The 23,698-nt window shown below is 48.4% G+C and overlaps 1 protein-coding gene across 1 annotated transcript; it reads right to left on the bottom strand.

Moving 5' to 3' along the window:
• Positions 1-279: 279 nt before the first annotated feature.
• Positions 280-12,723, bottom strand: CYP26A1 (cytochrome P450 family 26 subfamily A member 1). The gene is made up of 7 exons (XM_028729780.2): positions 11,429-12,723; positions 11,090-11,314; positions 9,238-9,546; positions 8,954-9,103; positions 4,765-4,899; positions 2,590-2,742; positions 280-1,038 (listed from the first exon to the last, which is right to left on the bottom strand). The coding sequence occupies exons 1-7, from the start codon at positions 11,759-11,761 to the stop codon at positions 697-699; spliced, it is 1,647 nt and encodes a 548-aa protein (XP_028585613.2). The 5' UTR covers positions 11,762-12,723; the 3' UTR covers positions 280-696.
• Between the last annotated feature and the right edge of the window lie 10,975 nt (positions 12,724-23,698).

The following is a 23,698-nucleotide window of genomic DNA, read 5'->3' as shown; positions in this document are numbered from 1 at the left end:
GACGCTGACTATTTATGAAGTGGGTCAGATAATTAACTGCCCCCCCAAGGTGCAGTCTTCAGAGTAAAGAGGGATGGAGGGACAAATCTATTTCCAGGCCCATCTCTGATTTTGGCCATACTTCTTTAAAACACTAGCACATTCCACCAAATTCTACTGTTTTCAGTGGAACTGCCAAGTCAAGCCTGCTTAGGATCAAGGTGTTAACTTGGCTGAACACACTCTCATAGCAGGTCAAAATTCCCCATATAAATGTAAACAAACACCAACATTCTAGCTGCAGTTTTTTTTATTTATGACATAATTTGGTTCACAGTATACATATAATTCCATTTAACTTTTGACCATGTGTCTGGATACACATAAAGGTCCTTAAATGGTTTCAGCATAATTAGTAAACAAGCTTTGAGTACGATTCTTAAATAGAAGGAAACTTTATTTCTATAGAAATAAAATTATCCATTTATGAATCCCAAGGACTCATAATTACAGTGCTTGCCTAAAAAAAAAAAAAAAAAGTTTAATACATGAAATAGCTTTAAAAATATTCTTAGAAAACACACTTATAAATAACTATTACACATTATAAATTTAAATATATAATATTGAATTTAGGACACTATGAAAAGCCATTGTGCATGTTTTAAATTCACCAAAACTTAAGTTAAGATCACAGTGATACTGTTCCGGAATTTATTAAACCCGACCATTGAAACTTGTGAATTTTGTTGGCAGATTGTCCTCTGGGTACACAGTAGGGCCGGTCTTCATTGTTGGTGGTCCATTTAAAAGTTGCCAGTCACAGTTCCGGGCCAACTCTACAGTAAAGATTTTTAGAAGAATCTTTGCAAATTCTTTGCCTACACAGCTTCTCAAGCCCCCTCCAAAAGGGATGAAGCTGAAGCGTGAGGAGTCTTCTGGGAAAGGAGACATGAAGCGGTCGGGGTTGAATTCATCTTTGTTGGTGAAAAGCTCCGCAACATCATGTGTGTCACAGATACTGTAAATGACATTCCAACCTTTAGGAATCTGGTAGCCCTACAAGAAACAAGAGATGGAATGAGGACACAAAACAGAGACAACGGGTCACATGTATGGAGCCATTTAGGAGAGATTAACGTCTTTTGAAAGATGATGCACCTCACCACAATGGCATTGGGGAAATGGATTCCAAGGCATGGTCTGGGCTCTACTCATCACATAGATTTACAGGCTGTCTTCTTCTATAAGACTAAGGATTGATTTAACAGTGCACCTTTCTGATTTGTCTAACAGCTCCAGCAAGATGACCCAAGCCATCCCCTTACTCACTAAGGGTAATCTACACATGGAAAAGATGCTTCTTTCACCGTTCAAAGCTGATCACCCGCTCAGGGAAGACAGAACGAATTCCATGCACCACTTCCTAGGCACATAGGACCTCCAGATGTTGCTAAACTACAACTCTCACCAGCCTTTGCAAGCATGGCCAATGACCAGGAGTGATGGGGGGTTGAGTTCAGTAACACCTGGAGGGCCAAAGCTGCCCTACACCTGGCACAGGTGATCAGTACCAAGAAAGTTCAGAGGCTACCATGTGTATAAAATGGGGGACAGCTGGTCCTACCATTAGGCAGAGTGAAACGACTGCTTAAGGCAGCAGATATGGGTGGACAGCAGACAGGGCTTTGAGAATCACATGGCCTGGCCTGCACCCCCATAGTTCATCTGCTGCGGTCGAGGACTCTCTCAGCACTAAAATCAGTGCTGGTATACCTTGGTACATGAAAGAGAGCACGTCCTTTGCCTCAAGTAACAAATGTCTTGGGCTGCCACACTTTCTCTAGAGCTACAGCTAATCTCTGTGAAACATAGCTCCCTAATTCATAGTGCATTAGGATGGCAACACCTTTACTGTTATAGGAGGGGGAAAGAGGGCTGCTAGTTCCATACAGGTATTCCTGCACCTTTTCTAAAGCTGCATAGCGGAGATTTTCAGCAGGTAGACTTTCTTCCTAGCATCACACTGGAGAAGCTGTAACTCCCAGAATTCTCTCTTGCACATTTGCAAGAGCACAGTCTTGCAAGAGCAAGACTGAAAGGCAAGCATTGGCTAAGTTCCTCATACCAAGGCATAAGAACAGCTTCAAGAGCTTACTTTTCTGGCATGACAAATGTCATGAAAAGAGCTAGTTATGTCTGACTTATTCCAATACCAAAAGAAACAGGCTTAAGCACTCTGGAACAGAACAATTTCAATAGTTGCCATTTCACCCCAAACTGTGACTCCACAGAAACTACATCTGTGTAACTTGGACCCACATCATAATCCAAAAAAGGCCATTTTTTGTCTCCCCAATCATAGAATCAAAATTGCTTCAGAGAGGGACAGATAAAGCTTATCCCAAGGCATTGCAGCGATGCAGAAACTGTTGGAAGTTTGCTCTTATAAAAATTCTAAATGTACTTTTTATTATTATGGTATGAGCAGTCCAGTTATTGCTGCAATATTTTGTTGCGATGCTAAGCACTAAAAAAAGGATCTCCATGGAAAATCAGCAGAACTGAGATGTTATGGAGACTTAATGAAAATGGGCTTTGCCTGCTTACATTTAGCTCAAAAGTCTTGAGAGCCACTCTGAATCCTCCAGGAACTGGTGGACTCAGACGGAGAGTCTCCTTGATGACACAGCCAGTGTACTTCAGTTGCTCCAAGAGTTCCATTTCCAAATGCTTCTCTTGGCTCATGTTGCCCAACAATCCCTGAAAACAAAGGATGTGTCTTGAGTGCCAGTGTAGAGAGAAGGCTTAGCGATCCAGCACCCACACCCTACAGGACCATCTGCATTCATGCAATAGGTCCCAAAGCAAGATCCCACGTAGCCACAGGAAAAGAACTTCCAGGCTAAGGTCACATTCACGCCATACATTTAACAAGCAGTATCCATGCCACATTAAACAGCCATGGTTTCCCACAAAATATTATGGGAGCTGTAGTTTGTTATGGGTGCTGAGAGTTGCAAGGAAACCCCTTAATTCCCCTCACAGAACTACCATTCCCAGAGTTCCCTGTGAAGAGGGACAGATTGTTTAAAACGGCATGTTAAAAATGACATTTCCCTCCACTTCCTTTTGCACCTGAAGGTGAAAGCAAAGATTTTAGCCCTGTTCTGACTTCTTTCCTCCACCCCCTCCTACTTTACACATACTTTTGTTGCCACTTCCTGAATGGTTGTTTTGTTTATTTTGTATATTTAGTAAAGATTTCTGCCCGCATATTTCCTGGCATAATCTACATGCCACTCAAGAGATGTACTTCCCAAGAGCGGGGGAGACCCTTGCTCGGTTTGAAATACACACCTGTAAAGTTTGCCACATGCATGGCACAGACATCTGTTGATTAATGGCAGTCACAATAAAATGAGATTTAATCAATCAAATATGGATACAGGCACGTTAACAAAGCTTATGTAACTATAACAGACTATTATATTTGTTCCTGGCAGAGTTGGCCCTGCCATTAGACAGCCTCAGGCAGCAACGCCCCCAAGGCAGGAACCCTGCAGGTGGATTACCTGCCCCACTGCCTCCAGAAGCAGCGCTGGTATCATACAAGGTCTTATGGAGAAATCTCACGGTTTGGGTGAAATCTTGCCTGAAATTGCGCAGATGCCAGTACTGCTTCTCCACCACTGATGGAGGCAGCAGAATGAATGAAGCAGGGTCACCACCTGCAGCAGTGGCGGCAGTGGCAGGGCAAGGCGGTACTTCCTGTTTCACCTCTAGCGGTGAAACGGGACACAATGGCCCTGGTTCTTGGCAACAATTCCCTTTTAAGAGAACAGAGAACGATTCATCTGCCAGTGATATTTTCTTATATTTGAAACATTAACCATCTAGAAAAAGACACCGCCCATTTAAACGGAGGAGATCTTTTTTATCTTTAAAAAAATGTAATATTTTAATTAGTAAAGCTAATCTTTATCTCTTTATATCACTACTTCTACAAAGGAAAATATTTTATATGCACCCTAGTGGGTAAGATATATACAAAGAGACTGGCAGAAGTTTGGCATATTCAGTACAGACCTTGGGCAGCAGTCAACTAAATAGTTGCATTACCATACCCAAATCTGCTCCAGAAGATTGGGGAGAACCCTAGAACAGATTTAAGGGGTGAGCTGGGGGAGGTCATTCTGTTACACAAAGGAGAAATCACCTTTAAAAGGTAAAGGTATAGGACCCCTGACAGTCCAGTTGCAAACGACTCTGGAGTTGCGGTACTCATCTCACTTTACCAGCCGAGGGAGCCAATGTTTGTCCGCAGAGTTTTTCCAGGTGATGTGGCCAGCATGACTAAGCCACTTCTGGCAAAACCAGAGCAGCACACAGAAACGCCGTTTACCTTCCCACCGGAGCAGTACCTATTTATCTACTTGCACTTTGACGTGCTTTTGAACTGCTAGGTTGGCAGGAGCAGGGACCAAAGAACGGGAGCTCACCCTGTCGCGGGGATTCGAACCGCCGACCTTCCGATGAGCAAGCCCAAGAGGCTCAGTGGTTTAGACCACAGTGCCAAATGCAACCCCTTTAGAATCATACCTGAGCATCATTCCACCTATTTATTAATAGCTTTGTTAATATGACCAGACTCATTTGTAATCTGTGCCAGCAGGGTTTCCAAACCAAGTCTCCCAGCTCCATTTCCAAGACTGTCTACAGGATCACAGCAGCCTGCTTCATGCACGGTACAACCTGTCTTCCAAACACTTAGACAGCACCCACCTTCTCCTGCAATTCCTTCCTCACTTTCTGCAGCACATCTTGGTGAAGGCCTAGGAAAGTAATCAAGGATGTAGCAGCACTGGCAGTTGTCTCGTGCCCAGCAAAAAGAAGCTCCGTCGCAGATTCTTTCAGCTCCTTCAGGTGGAGAGGAAAAACAGGAGAAAGAAAATCAGCCTGTACTTTGCATCAGAATCCTTTTATTTCAGGGATATCACACACACACAAAGTGGCTGCAGAAGCAAACTTCCCAGGGATACAGATCCCGGTACTTAATGGCCATGTTGTTGTGCTAAGTTCATGGGTGCCTCTTATTGCTCTTTTCTGCCAGTCTGAATGGCCTGTTCTTCTCCCAGTGCTTTCAAGGGCTACCACCTTCCCATTCCACACCTTCCCCCTTGGCTTCAAATTGCACACTCAATATCCACCTGCTCTTCTCCACCTGAATATACTGCAATCCACTCCCTTTACTTTCCACATTCCTTTGACATCTGCATTGCTGATTTAAGAAATGAAGGGAGAGGCTGATGCACATAGTTATCAGCCACTCCCTAGTCAGCCACTTTACCCTACTAAAGATGACACCAACTTGCCCTAAAGATGGTTTGATAATGCGCAAGGACATGAGGCAGGAGGATAGCAGATCACACTGCATGGTCTATGGCAGGGTTTCCTAAACTTGGGTCTCCATATGTTTTTGGACTACAATTCCCATCACCCCTGACTACGGGTCCTGCTAGCTAGGGATGATGAGAGTCCAAACACAGATGGAGAGCCAAGTTTGAGAATCCCTGGTCTATGGGATGGCGCAGGGCATGTGAAGAGAGGAAGAGGGGAAATCCCATTGTGCTAGTACTAATCCTTGCACTAGCAGGACTTCCACTTCTGTTCTCTACTGTCACTTTCCATCTGGTTTCCCCACAACAATTGCATCTTGCTGAGTCAAATTCATTAACTATCTGATAATCCCTTGCAATGAGAAGCGAGAAATCTTCCACTGACTAAGAGCAGAGTTGAAGAAGGTAAGATACAGAGGGAGCCAAGCAAGCAACGTTTTGATAAACTGGGTCTAAGGCAGTAGGGAGATCAGGGAGGATGGGAGCACAGTATTCACCTTTGAATTGGGCAAGCAGCAAGGATATCATCTTTGACCTTAGTAAAGTCCATTGCAGAGGAGAGGAGAGAGAGGTCAGGTTGTAAGGCAGGGATGGGGAACTTTTGGTCCTCCAGATGTTCCTGGGCTTGACTTCCCATCAGTCCTAGTCAGCATAGTCAATAATGATGGATGTCCACCAACATCTGGAGGGCCACAGGTTCCTCATTCCTGTACTGCAGAGTCAAGACAAGAATGTGGTTGTAAGAGACAGTAGAAGCAAGCACTTTCCAGGAGTTAAGAAACATGCAAGAGAAAATGGCTGGTAGTTAGATGTCAGGTTAACACTTATCTGACTCAGCCCTCTAGGTGACACTGCCACTATAATTTCAGATTGCTCCCTAACTGCTGCTCCTATTGCGTGATTTTTTATTGGTATTGTTGCATGTTTTAGGAATTGGTTTGGTGTTGGGGAGTGTTCTCATTGACCCACCCAGGTGTAGAGCAGGATATAAATGGGCTAAATAAATAAGCAAGAGTGGAGCACAGTGCGGGTCTCAAACCCTGTTGTGAATTAAGAGAACAAAGCTGTCATAGGTTTAGCACCCAAGTGTGAACTAGTCCCATGGCAGGGCTGCTCCACTTGTGACTGCATGGGCATAGTCACATGCTGAATATTCCTCCATGCCAAACATAAAAACCCGGCCGCTTTGAAAACTTGGATGTCCAGGTGATGGGTTCTAACCCAGCTTTCAGCACATAGTAATTTCATTCTTTAACTCTGGGACAAAGGTATATTATGCATCCTTCTGTGTGTAGTCTAAAAAGACTAAAAACTAAAGACTAAAAAGTTTTGGGAGAAGGACAGGGTAGCTAAGAAAATTGGAGAGCAGCTCCAGTTGTGCCCACTTCCTACACACCGAGCACTGAGATCCTTATGAGAACTTGAGGACCATAGCAATTCATTGATCAGCCAGTTGTTTAATACTACTACTACTACAACTACTACTAATAGTAATAATAATTTTATTATTTGTACCCTGCCCATCTGACTGGGTTACCCCAGCCACTCTGGGCAGCTTCCAGCATATACAGAAACATATCACTAGGATGCAACTAGCATTTTCACATTGATTTCAGAGGGACCCAAGTTCAACTAACCTTATGCCTGTTGCAACAAGAGGACATCAACTAAAACAAATTAGTCATCCTCACCGCCACCACTATTATAATATTCCAACTGCCCACCCCACCCCACGTGCTGAAGCCAGAGGACACAGATCACTCCTCCTCACCATTTTACCGTCACAGCGACCCTGTAGGACAGGCTGAGAAAGAGATTGACCCAAAGTCGCTCTCAAGCGGCTTCATGGCTGGGTGGAGATTCAAAGCTCTCTCACTCAGAGTCCAACACTTGTAACCACTACAACCACACTAGCTCTCAAAGAATTCAGTTTTCCCTTAGAACTATGCCTTGCTCCTACAGAACATGCATGAAGCTTTAAAAGCAGCCAATTAAAACTCATGCAATCAACTGTTTCTTAACAGGTGACAGTCCTAATAGGTGTAACCTTACCTGTAAGCTCAATGGCACTTATTTCTGAACAGACATGTACAGGAATACAGTGGTACCTCAGGTTAAGTACTTAATTCGTTCCAGAGGTCCTTTCTTAACCTGAAACTGTTCTTAACCTGAAGCACCACTTTAGCTAATGGGGCCTCCTGCTGCCGCCGCGCCACAATTTCTGTTCTCATCCTGAAGCAAAGTTCTTAACCTGAGGCACTATTCCTTGGTTAGCAGAGTGTGTAACCTGAAGCGTATGTAACCTGAAGCGTATGTAACCCGAGGTACCACTGTATATATACCCCTAGAGTCCAATGAATGAACATTACTTCAATTCAAAGAAAGGTGGGGTTTTTTATTGGGGGGGGGGGAAACCCTGAATGTGATGCCAAACATCCAGGCAGGTCACCACCTGAGAAGGCCAGCCCACTGCTTTTCATCACAACATAAAAGGTAAAGGTAAAAGACCCCTGACAGTTAAGTCCAGTCTCGGTTGCGGCATTCATCTTGCTTTACTGGCCGAGGCAGCCGGCGTTTGTCCGCAGACAGTTTTTCCAGGTCATGTGATCAGCATGACTAAGCCGCTTCTAGCGAAACCAGAGCAGCGCCCGGAAATGCCGTTTACCTTCCCGCCAGAGTGGTACCTATTTATCTACTAGCATGTCAGCTTTCGGACTGCTGGGTTGGCAGGAGCTGGGACCGAGCAACGGGAGCTCGCCCTGCTGCGGGGATTCGAACCGCTGACCTTCCGATCAGTAAGCCCTAGGCTCAGTGGTTTAGACCACAGCGCCACCCATGTCCCAGCACCACCCATCACAACATGCCGAACAGTAAATAATAAAACACCCCTGCAGAAAAAAAATTGAGGTATGTCAAGGAGAACTCTATTTTAAAATCAGTGTTTTGAATGATCCTGGGGGAAAGGATGCTTTCTAAAATGAGCATAAAATGGGAACAAAGAGCATCAACGTATGCTGGGGGGGGGGTCTCTGAATGAAAAGCATGATGGCCTTGCATGCCTGCACGCACACACACCAATACAATCTCTTCTCAAAGGAACCTATTTTAACGCTGCACAGACAGGCAGAAAGCCTTTCTCAGACATGGAGATCTAACAGCAGAGGAAGAATTGTTGAGTTTCGTCCGCCTTGTCACTACACACAGAAACCCTGAATGCTGTAAACAGGACATCTACCCTCATTAGACAGATATTTCCAGCCTCTTTACAATGTGTGTGGGGGGGGGGGGGACCATATTTAACTCCATCATTTGAATGGAGGAAATGCCAATAGTGCTTTCTCCGCAACTGAATCTGCCGGACCAGGAAAGGCTGCACCTGGTGACTTTCTGCCTGCTATGCAGCCTTTAAAAACCCAGCCTGCTGGCAACCCTAACGTCGAAAGAGCAGGTGCTTGACTCAGGGGCGTCCCAGAGTCCCTGGTGGCTACTAGACCACTTCCAGCACTGGAATCCCCGGCCCCCAAAGCTGAGAGAGAGAGAGAGAGAGCCCGGTCAGGATCTTGACCTCTCCCCACCTGCATGTTGAGCTGCTCCCCGTTGCCCCGCGTGTGCTCCATCAGCAACTGCAGCGCGTCCTTGTAGCCGTCGGGGGGCTCCTTCCCGGCCAGCTTCGCCTGGATGCTCTCCTCGATCTTGGCGTGGATGACATCGCGCGCCCTCAAGCCCTGGAAGCAAGAGCGGATGCCTTCAGAGAGGCGGGCTCCCTCCTTCCGAGCGCCGCTTGTCATGACCGGCCAGGGGGTCCCCCTCGGGCCACCCCCCACCTCCCTCCCCCACAACCTCTCAGACCACCCTTTACCTTGTAGAGGCCGCTGAAAGGCAAGTCGATGGGTAGCGAGAAGAGGTTGCGGATCATCTCCTCGAAGGCCTCCATGAGGTGCTGCTCGCCGTCCGAGCCCGCCGTCGGGCTGGGCCGGAAGCCCAGTAGGATGCGCATGGCGATGCGGAACATGAGGCGTTTCACCTCCGGGTAAACAAGCAGACAAGAGCCGCCGCCGCCGCCGCCGGCGCTCACCAGGAGCCATTGGCGCAGGCAGGCGCTCACCTCTTCCTGGATGACCGGCATGTAGTGCTGCAGGGACTCCCGGGAGAAAGCGCGCATGATTACCTGCGGCGGAAGGAGAGGCGGTTACTATTAAGGGGACCCTCGGACGGGAGGAACTTTTTTTAAAGGGAAAAAAACCCCGCAAAGCTAAACAAGTGCTCCAAGTCTGGGGGAAAGCCGCAGCGCTTCGTCCTGCGCTCTTCTGCTTGCCAAGTGGGTCCTCCCACAAAAAATGGCGAGAGGTTTTTTTTAAAGAGGTCTGCGCGCCCGCGGTTAAAAACTTCGGTGGCTCGTTTGGCAAGGCCGTGGATTCGAATCCAGGGGGTTGTTTCTGCCTTGCTGCAAGCCAAGACCAGGGGCGCGGAGAGCCAGCCTCGTACTTGCTTCCAAGTAAGTCTGCTCAGGAGTCGACCCAAATGCAAACAGGTTCCAGGCGCTAAACTCGGCGATTAAGGCTGCAAGCAGATGGCTGGACATCAGAGTAAATCCCACCGAACTCGACGGGGCGGATCGAGGCTCCAAAAGTCCCCAGTTCAAAGCAGAGGAGAGAGAAAACTGTTGTTTCGCGGTTTTGAGTTAGGAGGCGCCTTTCCAAAAGAAAACCTTCGGAGCAGGACTGTGGGGAGTTGGAGGGGGGGCGTCAACAGTGCCGTTTCCTCCAAATGTCGCTTCGCATTTTGGCACTCCTGCGCCCCGTGACTTGAAAGGGAAGAAAGCACCTTTGAAATCAAGGAGACTTCGCCGCGTGGTGTGGAAGGCCGGGGCGCCAAGACCTCTTTTTATGGTCTCTCGATTGCTCCCTTTTACTTCTCGAGGCTATTTATGGAAGGCGCCATTCGTTTTATGGGAGTCGCTTTTATTGGAACGGTCTTTCCCCCAGATGTGTTTTTAGCACCCTGGCCTTCTAACCTCGTCCTCTTTCCCTTAGAACTCTTCCCCAGAAAGCCAGAGCCGACCTGTGTTTACCCAGAAATAAAAGCCCATCACCGAACACGTCGGGGATTTCTTCCAGGAAGCAGGCAGGCAGGCAGGGAAACGCGCGCGGGCTTGCAATCCCTGAACACGCTTGGACTGCAGTCCTGCCTGGGAAGAGCCCGACGTGAAATCAGTGTGACTTCTGAGTATATGCGTCTAGGTTTGAGTTGCTACTAGGAAGAAGCGCGTTCCGCAGACCTGCGTGGAATTCTAAAGACTCCAAGTTGAGGCTGAAATCTAGAATTTGGGGGCTCATTTCAATGAAAATGGGCGCCCTCTCCAAGAGACGACGGCAGACTTCTGGAGCAGATCCCCCCCGCCCCCACTGGCGCCATCGGGGGCAGAAGACCAGGCCCCCAGTCCGCAAAAATGAGCAGAAAGAGGTCCCCACTACACAGCCGGGCTAAGAAAGGAAAGGAATCTTCAGAAGTCCAGAATCAAAAGTCACCTAATGGCTCCACAACTTCTCTTCCCTCACCCGCGGGCTCGGAGCCACCCCAACCCGCTACAGGGAGCCCTCCGGCCCCATCGAGGCTGGCGTGCCTTTCAGAGAGCTGCGCGCGCCCCGCCCCCCCCCGCCCCGGAGCTACGGCGGTGCCTCCTTCGTCCGGCAGAGCCGCTCCCCGCTTGCCTTCTTGCGGTGCTTGTGCTGCCCGTCGTGGAGGTTGGACAGGCAGCCGGCGCCCAGGATGGTGCGCACCGACGCCGGCCACTGCACTGCCACCAGCCGGTGCTCGCCCAGCAGGATGTGGCGCACATTGTCCACCCCCATCACGCGCACCGTGGGCCGCCCGAAGAGGTGCGTCTTGTAGATGTAGCCGTACTTGCGCCGCTTCAGCTGCAGGAATTTCCGCCGCTGCAAAAAGAGAGCGAAAAGAAGAGGGGTGGATCAATCTGGGGAGCTCAAAGGCACCTGTTTGGTTTGTGTTTTTTCTCTCTCTCCCCCGTCGTCCCTCTTCCTTCTCCTCACCTGCAACACTAACTGCAGCGTCTCCCCGAAAAAGGGCAGCCCCATGGTGCCAGGGGGCAGGGGCAGCGGGCAGCTGGGATCGCGGCCGCGCAGGCAGTACAAGTCCCACAGCTTCACTGCGGCCAGGAAGAGGAGCAGCGGCAGCAGCACGAAGGTGAGCACAGCGCTGGGCAGCAAGGCAGAGAAACCCATGCTGGCCGCCGGGGCCGGGCTGCAGCGAGCGGGGCGGGCACCTGCCGTCAGGCTGGCGGGCAGGCTGGCAGACTTCCCCCGGGGGCTGGCGAGTGAGCGCAAGGGCCCAGCGCCGCGGCGGGGGCCCCCTTTTATAGGCATCCTCGGCCCAGGTCGCTGCCCACTTTACCTTGGGCCGTGCGATCAATTAGTTCACCGAAAGTTCATCCTTAATTGCCCCTCGGGCCCGGCAGGCTCCGCCCCGTCGATGCACTCTGCCTGCCTTGGGCGGGCTTTGCGCCTTTCCCGTCTCCGCCTCTCTCCTGCGCTCTGCAGAAAGCACTTGGGAGCCAGCCGCAGTTGCAAAGCGGATGCTGAGCGCCTCTCCTGCCTCCGCAGATGTCCTCGCAGCCCCCACCCCAAGCCAAGCCAAGCCAGCGGCTTGACTGGGAAAGGCAGGTGCGCTTGGGTCAACCAGCCGTCTAGGGCGAGCCTAGGCGCAGTGGCTCACAAGGAGACCTTCGCTGGGTTCCCAATAAGGCCTACTCTCCCGTAAAGGCAGCCAAGTGCTCCGGGGCACATCCCAGTGGCTGCCAGCAGGAAGGACCCTGCCCTACGGTTGGAGCGTTTATGGACACTTAGGCGCGCAACGAGGCTGCCGTCTAGAGTAGGCGTACACAGTTGGATTGTTCTGCTCTGGTCCCAGTTGGTTGCGCTTCAGGCCATTGAAAAGAGCAGGGTTAGTGAGTTGCTCCTAACGCCTCTTCGGATCACCGGGTGGTGGAGCTCAGCACTTTAGGAAGGAAGGAAGCCCTGTGGAACTGGTTGGTCGGTCGGCGGCTCACCCACCGCTTCGAAGTGAGCATGCCACACGTTGCGCTAGATCCTGCGCGCACTTGCGCAGATGTAAGCTCCACTCCATAGTTTAGGACTGCATCGCAGAAACAGGCCCGGCGACTCAACCTAAGGCAAGTCAGTCGCGTGCATCCAAGAGCCATTTCAGACGTGCTCCCAACTCCAATCAACGGCGATGTTTTGCAATACATTTAAGAGTCTCCCCCTCCCTCCCGTGCATTTAAGCTTGGGCTCCAATCCTGTGTCATTTATTTATTCATTTACTATATTTTTTTATACCGCCCTTCATCCGTAGATCTCAGGGCGGTTCACAAGAGAAAAACACAAAATACATCAGAAAAGCATAATTAAAAATGAAGCGATAACCCCCTCCCCCCTGTGCCTTGTCTAGTAGTTCACTTCGTTTCCGTGGTTTGGTAGCCTGGGTTCGATCTTTACTCCGGAGTAAATTATGAGGTTTTCTTCCCAGAGAGGGGCTTTATCTGCTCCTTGTTTTACTGGAGGAGTAAACACGCGCTCGGACAATCCGCACTCGGACAAATAATCCGGTTTCTGTACTAAGGCACCGCTTTGTATTCCTAGACAAATGGCGCTTCCCCATTACGACGGTGCGACCACAGCCAACTTGTTTCTCTAGGATTTATTAATTTGTAAACATTTGTTGCTGTATCTTTATCCCGCACGCTCGAGCCGTTCGCTTCTCCTCTTGTTCTCCGAACAACCCTGCGGTGTAGATCTGGCAGAAAGGGCAGGTTACCTTAAACCCGCTTTCAAAACAACTAGACAGGGTGGCCAGACCTGGATCAGGCAGCAAGAAGCGATCCCGAATGGCCCAACGCTGGTTCCCTGCCAAAAATCTCTCACACGCATCCCCAGGTTTGACCTGAGGGTGCTGCTGTTTGAGAGATCACACCGTGAGCAACGTGGAGAGAAAGCCGTGTGTACCAGGGCAAAGTCACTTTTTTCCCCCATCAGTGGGCAGCAGGCACTCACCTCAGATACCAGCTGTTCCTCTCTTTTTAAAAAATACTTCCCTGTTCTAGGGGCCTTCCATAGTCTCGGCACTTGCTGATCCGCATTGTAGTTTAGTCAAGGTGCTTACCTGGATTTCACGGGAGATGTGCACCCTACAACTTCCATTGACTTCACTGAAACTTCTGTCAGTATCCTGGCCTTAGCAGCCTGGGACAGAAGTCTTATCCACTTACTCGAGGGAAAGTTGGATTTTCTGCTGTGCAAAGATGCATTGGATCAAGCCATGAGGATCTAACCCTCTGTTAGCAAACCTGTCCACAAATTGCTGACTGAATTCAGCGGCCCTTACTCGCAGGTAAGAGAGGTTAGGCTGGGCCGCAGACCATTAACCGAGTAATAATGTTCCCGAACCCTACATCAAGGTTGAAACAAATTTCTGCGGCCAAGCATTGGGGGTGGGTTTTGGGGGCGCGGGGAGAGCCCCCCACTACAAGGAACCGATCCGGTTGCTGAACCACTGTAGCTCCGGCTTCTCTCTGCCCCCTTTGGCTGGAAGGGCCGTGAAGATTTAGGGTGGGAAAGCCCTGGGCCTGCCCCCAATCCGCGGCTCTCCAGCTCCGCGCCAGCGTTGCCTCCGCAGCAGCCGCTGCCTTGCAAAGGGAGCGCAGGATGTTTCCGAGGCTCGAAACCACAAATGATGTCAGCGGCCGGGGGAAGAATGGCCGAGCCCTGGCCGCTTTCTCTAAAATTAGTCCTTGGCCTGCAGTTCACCCCACCGACAGGGGTTGGATATTTACGTTCAAGGGACCTGAGAGGAGGAATCCGCAGCAGCAGCGAGAAGACGGAGTAAATTCTCCAAGCTGATGGCGCGGGGCGAATCGTAGGTTCAAACGCAGGTCAGCGAGGGAAAGGGAGGTTGTTGGGGCGAAAGATAAACACACAGAGTCGCCTCTGAGGGGGGGGACAGCCGGATCTGCGAGGGCGGGCGGAGAAGGTGTGAACTCGGATTCTCTCCAGACCTGCGTGGCGGGGGAGGGCGAATCAGGCTTCACTCCGCAGCCATCTTGACCCCGAATCTGCAGAAATGTCAAGTCGGTTTCTCTGGGGCCGGCCAGAGAAGTTGGAACGGAAGGAAGCGAGGGGTGGACAAGAGGCGGCCACAGGCGTGCACCGGGCGCAAGGCTGCGCCCCGTTCCAGTTCCCAAAGTCCCGCTGGGTGCTACGGGTTTTGAGCGCACTTGCCTTGCGCTACTTTCTCCTGGAAGGGAAATAAACCCCATTCTCCACTGCTGCCCTATAAGAAAAAAAGCCTCGGGCAGAGAAAAGTGCAGGTGCAGGAGCCGCGCAGAGTGGCTGGGGAACCACTCTGGTGGGCGCAGCAAAATAATAATAAAAATTGTTATTGTTATTATGTACCCCGAACCCGCCGTACTCCAGGCACCTCTGAACCCCAAAGGCCGTTTTATAGACTCTGACCCCGAAGGAAGTCTCCCTGGACTCCACAATCCTCACGGCCTACTGACCTGGGGGAGTAAAGCCTCGTTTAACTGACCGCCCTATAAATCTGCGGAGAGTGGCGTGGGGTGGGGCTTCGCCTGGCCTTTAGGATCACCCCCTGCCTACTACGGTTTAAAGAACTACGATTTAAAGGCCCAACTCGAAACCTTTGCGCCCTAGCCTTGGGTTCAACTTGGTAGCATCCGCAGCCTGATCCCTGGAAAGAGGCCAGCCGAGGGCGACAGACACCTGTTTGCACAAACCAGCCAGCTGACAGTCCAACTGTCTACTCGGAAGTAAGACCCGTGGGCTCCAATGGGGGCAGTGACATCGCTGAGGGGCAAAAAAAAAGCTCTCTCGCTGCTTGGCCAAGGCTGCGACGTCGACTCCCCGCCCCCATTTTACTTGCCCACTGAGACATACCCCGGATATTTGCCTTGTTACCCCCGTAAGACTATGCGTCAAAGGTGACCTGCGGACATCTTCCCTTCATTGGTTTCCCCAGCTAATCGTGCTTGGGAGCAAACTGGCGGGGAGGGAGTGGGGGTGTTCCTCGCTTAGCAAATAATAATAATAATAAAGCTCCAATACTTTGGCCACCTCATGAGAAGAGAAGACTCCCTGGAAAAGACCCTGATGTTGGGAAAGAGGGAGGGCACAAGGAGAAGGGGACGACAGAGGACGAGATGGTTGGATGGTGTTCTCGAAGCTACCAGCATGAGTTCGACCAAACTGCGGGAGGCAGTGGAAGACAGGAGTGCCTGGCGTGCTCTGGTCCATGGGGTCGCGAAGAGTCGGACACGACTAAACAACAAAAAGTTTTAGTGGGGTTACTAGACCAGAAGATGCCGCTTCTCTGGGGACCCTCTGGACGCCCCCGCTGCCGCCTTTCTTTGCCTCTCCAAGAGGCTTCCCAAGCCAGGCCGAAAATTTCCCTTTCGTGCCAGAGGGCGCTGGGTGCTCGCCAAGCGCTGCAGACACGCATAGCACTTGCATAGCCCGGGAGCGAAAGCAGAAGGGTCAGGGAGGTGGTCCCGCTGCTCACAGAGTCGCCACCCGGGATCGGCCTGCGGCTATTCTAGGGGGAATGCGGCCTAGGTGCCGCATTTTTTCTCCCAAGGAGAGGGCGGTGAGATTCGTGTAGGACTCGAGTAAATGCATTAGCGCACTCCGTTCCACTGCAAGGCGAGGGAATTCAAGAAGCGCCTTGAGCAGCCAGCGCTTGCTTGCTGTCTTTTTTGCAGCTGATCATAGATTTATGTCGTGCATTCGGATTATGCGGCTGGTTTACAGGGAGATCCCTTTGCGTTGAAGGGGCAAGGGCATAGCTGTCAACTTTTCCCTTTTCTTGCGAGGAATCCTATTCGGAATAAGGGAATTTCCCTTAAAAAAAGAGAAACGTTGACAGCTATGGGCAAGGGTGAACCTAGAAAAATGCAGGGGTTTGTTGGGGACGCTCGGAAGGCGCAGGGCAGTGGAAGTGTCTAACTGGTATTCTTTCAATTCCTCCTGGAGTTAAGAATGGAGAGAGAGAGAAATCAAACCACTACGGGAGGAAGTGTTACACTTTGAGAATCGGGATGCACCCTTGGAGCAAGTCGCTCTGGAGTAAATTCGTGGACAGCAATAAGCCTGCTCTGCAAGGAATGGCTAAGTGTGCATATTTCTTTATCCTGGGCAGGGAGTCTGGTGGGGCGGGCAGATTGCCAGAGTGCACCTGGGAAGAAGCAGGTTCAGATGTCACTCAGCCACGAAACTCTTATCTACCCTCACATGGTTGTGGTGAGGATGTAATATGGGCCAGGCCGGGAGAAGCGTTTTGCTCCTCGTTTTGTTCTCTGCCTGAGGCGCGTAAAATGGGACCGAGCCCACCGAGCCCAGGATCCTTTGCAGGAGTTGCAGCAAACCACATACACAGCGGGGCAATCGTACACGTGTCTCCTCAAAAGCTTTGTCTTCTTTTCAGGGAGCCGAAGGAAACGCAGCGCCCGAGAACTTCTGACTCGCATAAACAACGTTCACACGCACCCGAGCATTCTTGGCATGCCGTGCGAAAAGGACGGTTTCTTTCGAGAATCGGTGCGCGTGGGGAGAATCGGGTCCTTTCTCTCTGCAAGCTGCGTGTCATCCCAGCCTGCCATTAACACTGGCCAAGTCTCTTACTCAAATGATTATACGTCATTATAATCTGGCTAGGGGTTAACAAAAGTGCGTTGTTCAGTTGGAGGGCAGCTGAAGTCGGTCCCGATCCTCCGGCTCCTCCTGGCTCCTTCCTTCCCGACCCCCCAGTCAACAAGCACTGCCGGAATGGGAGCTGATTATATTAATTATGTTGGAGGGGAAGAGGCGAGGACGGACTCCTGGCCTGTGTCGTTCTTTCCCCCACGGTTGGCTTTTGTTTTTAGTAGATTTTTTTTTAAGGCTCACTGTGTTCCCTCCTCGCCCCCTCGCCTGACCTATATAAGCCCAGGGCCCTGGAGAGCTGGGGGGGGGGGGGCCTGGATCCTCCTCGTGCGTGTGCGCCTAATGGGGGCGGATGCCCGTCCGGTGGTGCGTCTGCGGCTCCGCGAACAGTGGCCTAACCCCGGGGCACTTGCGCGTTCCCATGCGCTGACCTGCCAGTGACCTACCGCCCGGATGAATGAACCCTGCCAGCTCCTGCGCCAAGTTCACTGTCCGCCAAATAACGAGATACGGTGGTCTGAGCACCGTTAATTAACACAGGAAACCTTTATTATCTCCGCAGCCGTCAATCCCGAGGCTGGGGGGGGGAGGGGGGATTCTCCAGTGGTCAGAGAGTGAAAGGGATCATTAAAGACATCTTGGAAGAAGGTCAAGAAATTAACAGCCTAATACGAAGGGACTGGGGCGGTGGGGGTGGCAAGTTAACGGTCATTACGTTGCACTTGCGAAGGGGGAAGAAGCGGGGGTGGAGTGGGGTGGGGTTCGGACTTCTACCGTGGGGAAAGGTCCGGGCTTCTGTTCTCAAAAAACCAAAAAACCTATTACAGTAACTCCTTAGGCGAGTTAAAGGCTGCCACGATCCCCGAGCTAAACCCTTTAAAGCAGCAGTAACAACATCACACGCGGTTTTTGGCACCTCGAAAGACTAACACGTTTGACTGCGAATGAGCTTTCGGGGTCCACTTTACCAAAGTCCCCTTCAGCAGATGCATGAAGGGAAATCATCCTCAGGTCTGGTGGTGGTCCGTGAAAGCTTGTTAGAATTTGACCGTCCATTGCTTTCAGTAGGTCTACTTTGACTACCTTTGGATATAAACCCACCCTTTGTCGTTAACGTGTCAGGAGACTCTTCATGTGCTTATGAATGTACCAATTCACACACATATATATTCAATCTTGTGAACTGCCCTGAGATCTTCGGAGGAAGGGCACTATATAAATCTAATAAATGATAAATAAATCAATATTTCCGCCCCAACACACTAAGAGGGCATTTTTGAAAAAGAAAACGAAAATATTTCAAACGAAGTATATATGATCTTCTTATGTTGACCAATCCTATGTTTGTGTTTATTCTCCGAGGTAGGTCAACCGGAATCAAGAGCGCATTAGGCTTCTGCGCTATCCGGTTTTTAAACAGCTTTCTGTTTAAAATCCCGACTCTCGGAGTTCAACGCGCGCACTCCAGAGGCTTCAGAGATTCAATTTTCATTCCAAATTTCATTTCAATCTGGCGCGTCCAACAGCTTGAAAGCCGGATCTATCCCTCTTTCAGTCTTGCTTTTGGAAACGTACCAGCGGCTGCATTCGAGCTTCAAGTGCCCTTCGCGCCTTCGCCTGTTTCAGACTCGCAGGTTTCTGTTTTTTATTCGGGCCAGTGAATCTGAGGCTTGCAGTGTGCCCTGGAGAGCCTAACTAACTACAGTGGTGTGCAGTGCATGTCTCCTCAGAAGCAAGTCCCAGTGGGGCTTTCTCCCTAGGAAGTAAGGTACAGAACTGCAACCTGTGTCCTCAATTGCGTGCGCTGTTCCCCATTCAATACAACGGGACTTACTTCCCAGCAGACGGTCATAGGAGTGAGTGCTCTGCAATAGGAAGCGCTAAGATTCGGGGAATGAAGGAAATGCGAGAAGAATGAGTTTTGTGTCTGAAAGCCCGAGTTAAGTTCCCAGGCTTTTCCGGAGGAGGAGAGGAGAACGAAAGAAAACTGGACCAGGAACATCTATAGATTATACCCTCTCCATGCTAGATTGAATGAAGGCAGTATCATGGTAGGAGACATTCGCTCTTTCCCTGTCCTCCACACTCCTGCCGGCAGGTTAGTCAACGCGTGGTGGAAGAACCCCTTCACACGATCCACACCCGCGTTTAGGACCACCGAACTGGGTGTGAACCGAAGCGGTGGGGTAGGTGCGAAACAGGTCTCCAAAACGAAATCCAACAGTCCCGGCGCTTCTTCTTTCCATTGTTTTTCCCCCCTATTTTTTATTTTAATCAAAACCATTTGATTAAAGGAGGGAAATCTCGCCATGACTTCTATCTGTAGCCTTTGGAAGGGGGGGGGTCGTCTAGGGGAGCTGTGCTAATTAAAGTTAGTCATTGACATTTGGCTGTTGTTGTTTTTTTCTCAGTTTACCACAAAGATTCACCTTAAAAGGCAAGGTCAAGAGGCCAGAGGCTTCAGGTTCACTCGAGGGTCAGCCTGCCAACAGCATTTAACTCAGCATTTAAGGGCAACCTTCGCGAGGGGGGGGCGGTGGAAGAGAGAAAAAACAAAGGGGAAATTATCTTACACAGGATCCGCACCCTGAGAGTTAATTCGGAAATCTTGCTTTCCAGTTGGTGCTTCTGTACCTCCAGGTAAGTGAGTCTACTGATGGTCTCTCTGACATATTATGGAGGTCCAAAGGTATTCTATAGACACCCAATGCCAGTTATCTAACAACCCCACTGTTTTCAGACAAGAGTTTTTCACAAGAAAAGGAGGATGAAACAGAACAGCAATCTGTAAAAAAAATGTTTTTAGACATAGAAGCCCTTTCTTCCCCAAAGGAGATACTTGGAGGACAGGTCAAGCACCTCTTTCTGAAAAATAGGAATTTCTGGTGGCGGCTAATAAGTCACATTAGAGTAAAAAGAAAATGGTGAGTATTTTTATCCCCTCTTCCGATCCCAGTTTATGATGGAAGAATAGTAGGGCTGTAATGTTTACTTGAGTTATTGTTTAATCTAATTTATTTAATTAATAATTTTTTTAAACTAATTGATTGTAGGAAAAAGCCTCAAAGCAGTTTACAAGAAAGATAAAACAAACAAAAAAAATCACTAAAAAAATTTGCAACCATAATTTAAAACATACAGAAAGTTAAAACTGAATAGACCGAAACAAGTTAAAACTCATACAAACTTTCTAAAGCTTCTCAACTTTCTACATTTGAAATTTAGCTTAGTCTACTGAAACGGTGGCTGGTTACTCAGACAGAAGCTTTTTTTAAAAAAAAAGAAGAGTTAATATTTATTTGTTTATTTCATAAAATTTATATACCACTTGCTTTTAGGGGGGGAAACCACCCTCAAAGCGGTGATATACAACTATATAAATAAAACCTACAGCTTGGTCGAACTGTTCCCTATTCTTTCTCATGTAGAAAACAGGTCTTGTAAGGGGGTGCCTTGGTCACATGTTTGTATGCTTTGTTTGTTTGTTTGTTTGTTTGTTTGTTTGTTTGTTTGTTTGTTTGTTTGTTTTGGACTACTTAGCTGTAAGCAAACTTATAACAATGCAGTTGATTGAACAATGACTTAATCAACTAGAACTCATAGAATTAATCAACTACAATGTTTTATTCCTGGGGCAACCCCAATGAATATTGATAAAAAGTCACACTAAGAATGGCAGTATAAATTCTGCTGATAGCAGTGAGACTTGATTCCCAATAAATCTGTTTCAAGCCATGGTGTCAGGCACATGAAGACTCCCTTAATCAGACACTTTAACTAGATATGAATGAAGTTTATTTAGGCCAGGGTTAAAGTCCAGTGAACCCAACAGGCATCTTCCTTTCAGCATGTAAATGAAATCAGGGCTGGTATTTTGACTCCAGAGGCCCCTGATAGGAAGCAGGATTAACAAATGCAGGACTACCAAATATTCTGCAGATGTGGGTTTCTGAAACATTAAAGATTATACAGGTAATGCTCCATCTGCTGAATTTCTGTTCTGAGTGTCTTACAGTGTAAGTAAAAACAGCGGCAATCATAGCAGGAAGCAGAAGAAGATAACCTCATATAAGAGATTATATTTTAAAGAAAACTGTATGTTTAAATGCTTGTTTCATTTCATGATTGATTAACTGGTGATAAGAACAAAGCAGAGGATACTTTCACCTCTGCTAACTCCATTTTAAGCCAGCCATTTACTGGCAATAACACTGGAATATTATGGTACAACTACACACTATCAATTAATCACAGGCAGTATCCAAGATAATACTTTAGGCAAATTTTACCTAGGACAGGGGTTGCAGCAATAGTGTTTCTGTTTAAACATAGTAACTGCTAACAAGACCTCACCATAATGAGAACCGACTGTACTGGCTACCAATTAGTTTCTGGGCCCTATTCAAAATGCTGGTTTTGACCCATAAAGCCTTAAACTGCTCAGGACTGCAATACCTCAAGGACCGCCTCTTTCCATACGAACCTAACCAGACCCTGAGATCATCTTCTGAGGCCCTCCTTCACGTGCCTCCTCCCTGAGAGGTCCGGAGGGTGGCAACACGAGAACGGGCCTTCTCTGCAGTGGCTCCCCATCTGTGGAATGCTCTCCCCAGGGAAGTTCGCCTGGCGTCTTCATTATACACCTTTAGGCGCCAGGCAAAAACATTCCTTTTTAACCAGACTTTGGTTGACCTGACTGACATCCTATTCCCTTTTAAAATGTGACTCTTTTTGCGGGGAGGTGTTATTGGGTTGTTGTTCTTATTTTGATTTTATATATTGTGATCTTGTTCTGTGAACTGCCCTGAGACCTCCGGGTATAGGGCGGTATATAAATTCGACAAATAAATAAATAAACGAACCTAGTATTTGGGGCCCACAAAACAGAAGCATGAATATATTTCCTTAAAAACTGGCTCTGGGCAGAATAATGGATCCATTCGCAGTTTTAAAAATTGCACAAAGGAAAGTGCCATGTCCACCTGATGACATGGTGAATTGAAGAGTGTTGGAAGCTGGGTAGGTAGCAATTTTTATAAATCTGCAGGGAGGAGGTAGAAATGAAACTTTTTACAGACTCAAAGTTCAGCCTTTTTCAAAATTTAAGGTTTACTTTTTGGCTTTGACATTTGACTTTGCTTATTAATTTTAAGGCAATACTTTCCAGTATCAATTTGCCAATTTTGTTTTTCTCCTTAACTCCTCCTCCTAAACCTAACAGTATTCACACCTGTCTCTGTGAAGGATTCAAATTATCAGAAAACAAATTCCTAACATTTTGTAAAACACAACTGAGTTAGGACGATGTTTTCCCCAAATTTGTTTCAGCTGCAAGAGAAGGAATAATAACTAAAATCAGGAGTTAATTTCAGACATAGTGATCATCTCAAGCATCATTCCCCAACCTGAGACTGGACTGGACTGGAGCTAATAAAAGTTGTAGTCCAAAATATCTCAAGAGCACCAGGTTGTGTAAAGCTGGTATTCAGTAAAAATTGGCAGGAGTGGGAACGATGGGATGATTCATCTCTCCATCCACTGAAGCAAAGAGGTGTAAAATTGATCACAAAGAAAGTTTGTTTTGACTCCTCTTGTTATTAATCTTACTGCTTAAAAAAACCCTCTCCTGTACAAACCACAGAGCAATCAGAAACAATCAACCAGTTATTATACAGTCACAGACCCCTTTAAAGTGATTAGAAATAACTGAACTCAAAGATGCATTCTGTTGTAGTTTGTTTTAAATGCCACCAGGTGGAGAAAATGGCTATATTTCAACTTTGACAACTGCTTCTTATCTGGAAATAACTCTGTTGTGTGCATATAACTAGTAGGGTGAACTAATTACCAGTAATGTCTGTGCTAACTTGTTTTGTTATATATGAGAAACTTGTGGTATATAGTTGGCATTCGTCTGTCTCAAGAGAGAATGGAGCACATGGATATGGAGGTTCTGGGCTGCCAATATGGCAAGACCCCCCTCTCAGCCTCACTGATGTGGTCCAAAGGAAAGCAGAGCAAAATGTTTGGCAGCACCTTGGCTGCAGGAGTTGCCGGAAGGAGGCTTACAAGGTCCCATCCAACCAAATAAAAATCTGGAACAGATGCTTTCATGCACAAAAGAACAAGAGCATCAGTAGCCATTACTTAGAACTGAAATGACATTAAAATGGGCATCCATACGTCCATTGGTGTCCAAGCTGTGCATTAAACAAAATTATACCCCAGTACAGTGGTACCTTGGGTTACATACGCTTCCGGTTACATACGCTTCAGGTTACACACTCCACTAACCCAGAATTAGTGCTTCAGGTTAAGAACTTTGCTTCAGGATGAGAACAGAAATTGTGCAGCGGTGGCATGGCAGCAGTAGGAGGCCCCATTAGCTAAAGTGGTGATTCAGGTTAAGAACAGTTTCAGGTTAAGAACGGACCTCCGGAACAAATTAAGTACTTAACCCGAGGTGCCACTGTACCCATGGCTTTTGCAGGGAGGACTGTGGCCTACTGTACAAAGTTAAAGGTCATGTCTGCTGTTCTGTCTACATTTGCCTCACCCAGCACTGGCATGTGGTCCCCAGAATATTCG

Source organism: Podarcis muralis, chromosome 6, assembly GCF_964188315.1.
Source record: "Podarcis muralis chromosome 6, rPodMur119.hap1.1, whole genome shotgun sequence".
Classification (NCBI taxonomy): domain Eukaryota; kingdom Metazoa; phylum Chordata; class Lepidosauria; order Squamata; family Lacertidae; genus Podarcis; species Podarcis muralis.
The sequence above is the reverse complement of the archived record's forward strand: the minus strand, read 5'-3'. Positions and strand labels throughout refer to the sequence as shown.

Coding starts and splice junctions, on each gene's coding strand:
- CYP26A1 (XM_028729780.2), bottom strand. CDS start 11,761: ATGCCTATAAAAGGGGGCCCCCGCCGCGGCGCTGGGCCCTTGCGCTCA. Junction 9,104..9,237: donor CTTTCAGCGGCCTCTACAAG/GTAAAGGGTGGT, acceptor TCTTGCTTCCAG/GGCTTGAGGGCGCGCGATGT. Junction 2,743..4,764: donor GGAAGGAATTGCAGGAGAAG/GTGGGTGCTGTC, acceptor CTTTGTTTTCAG/GGATTGTTGGGCAACATGAG.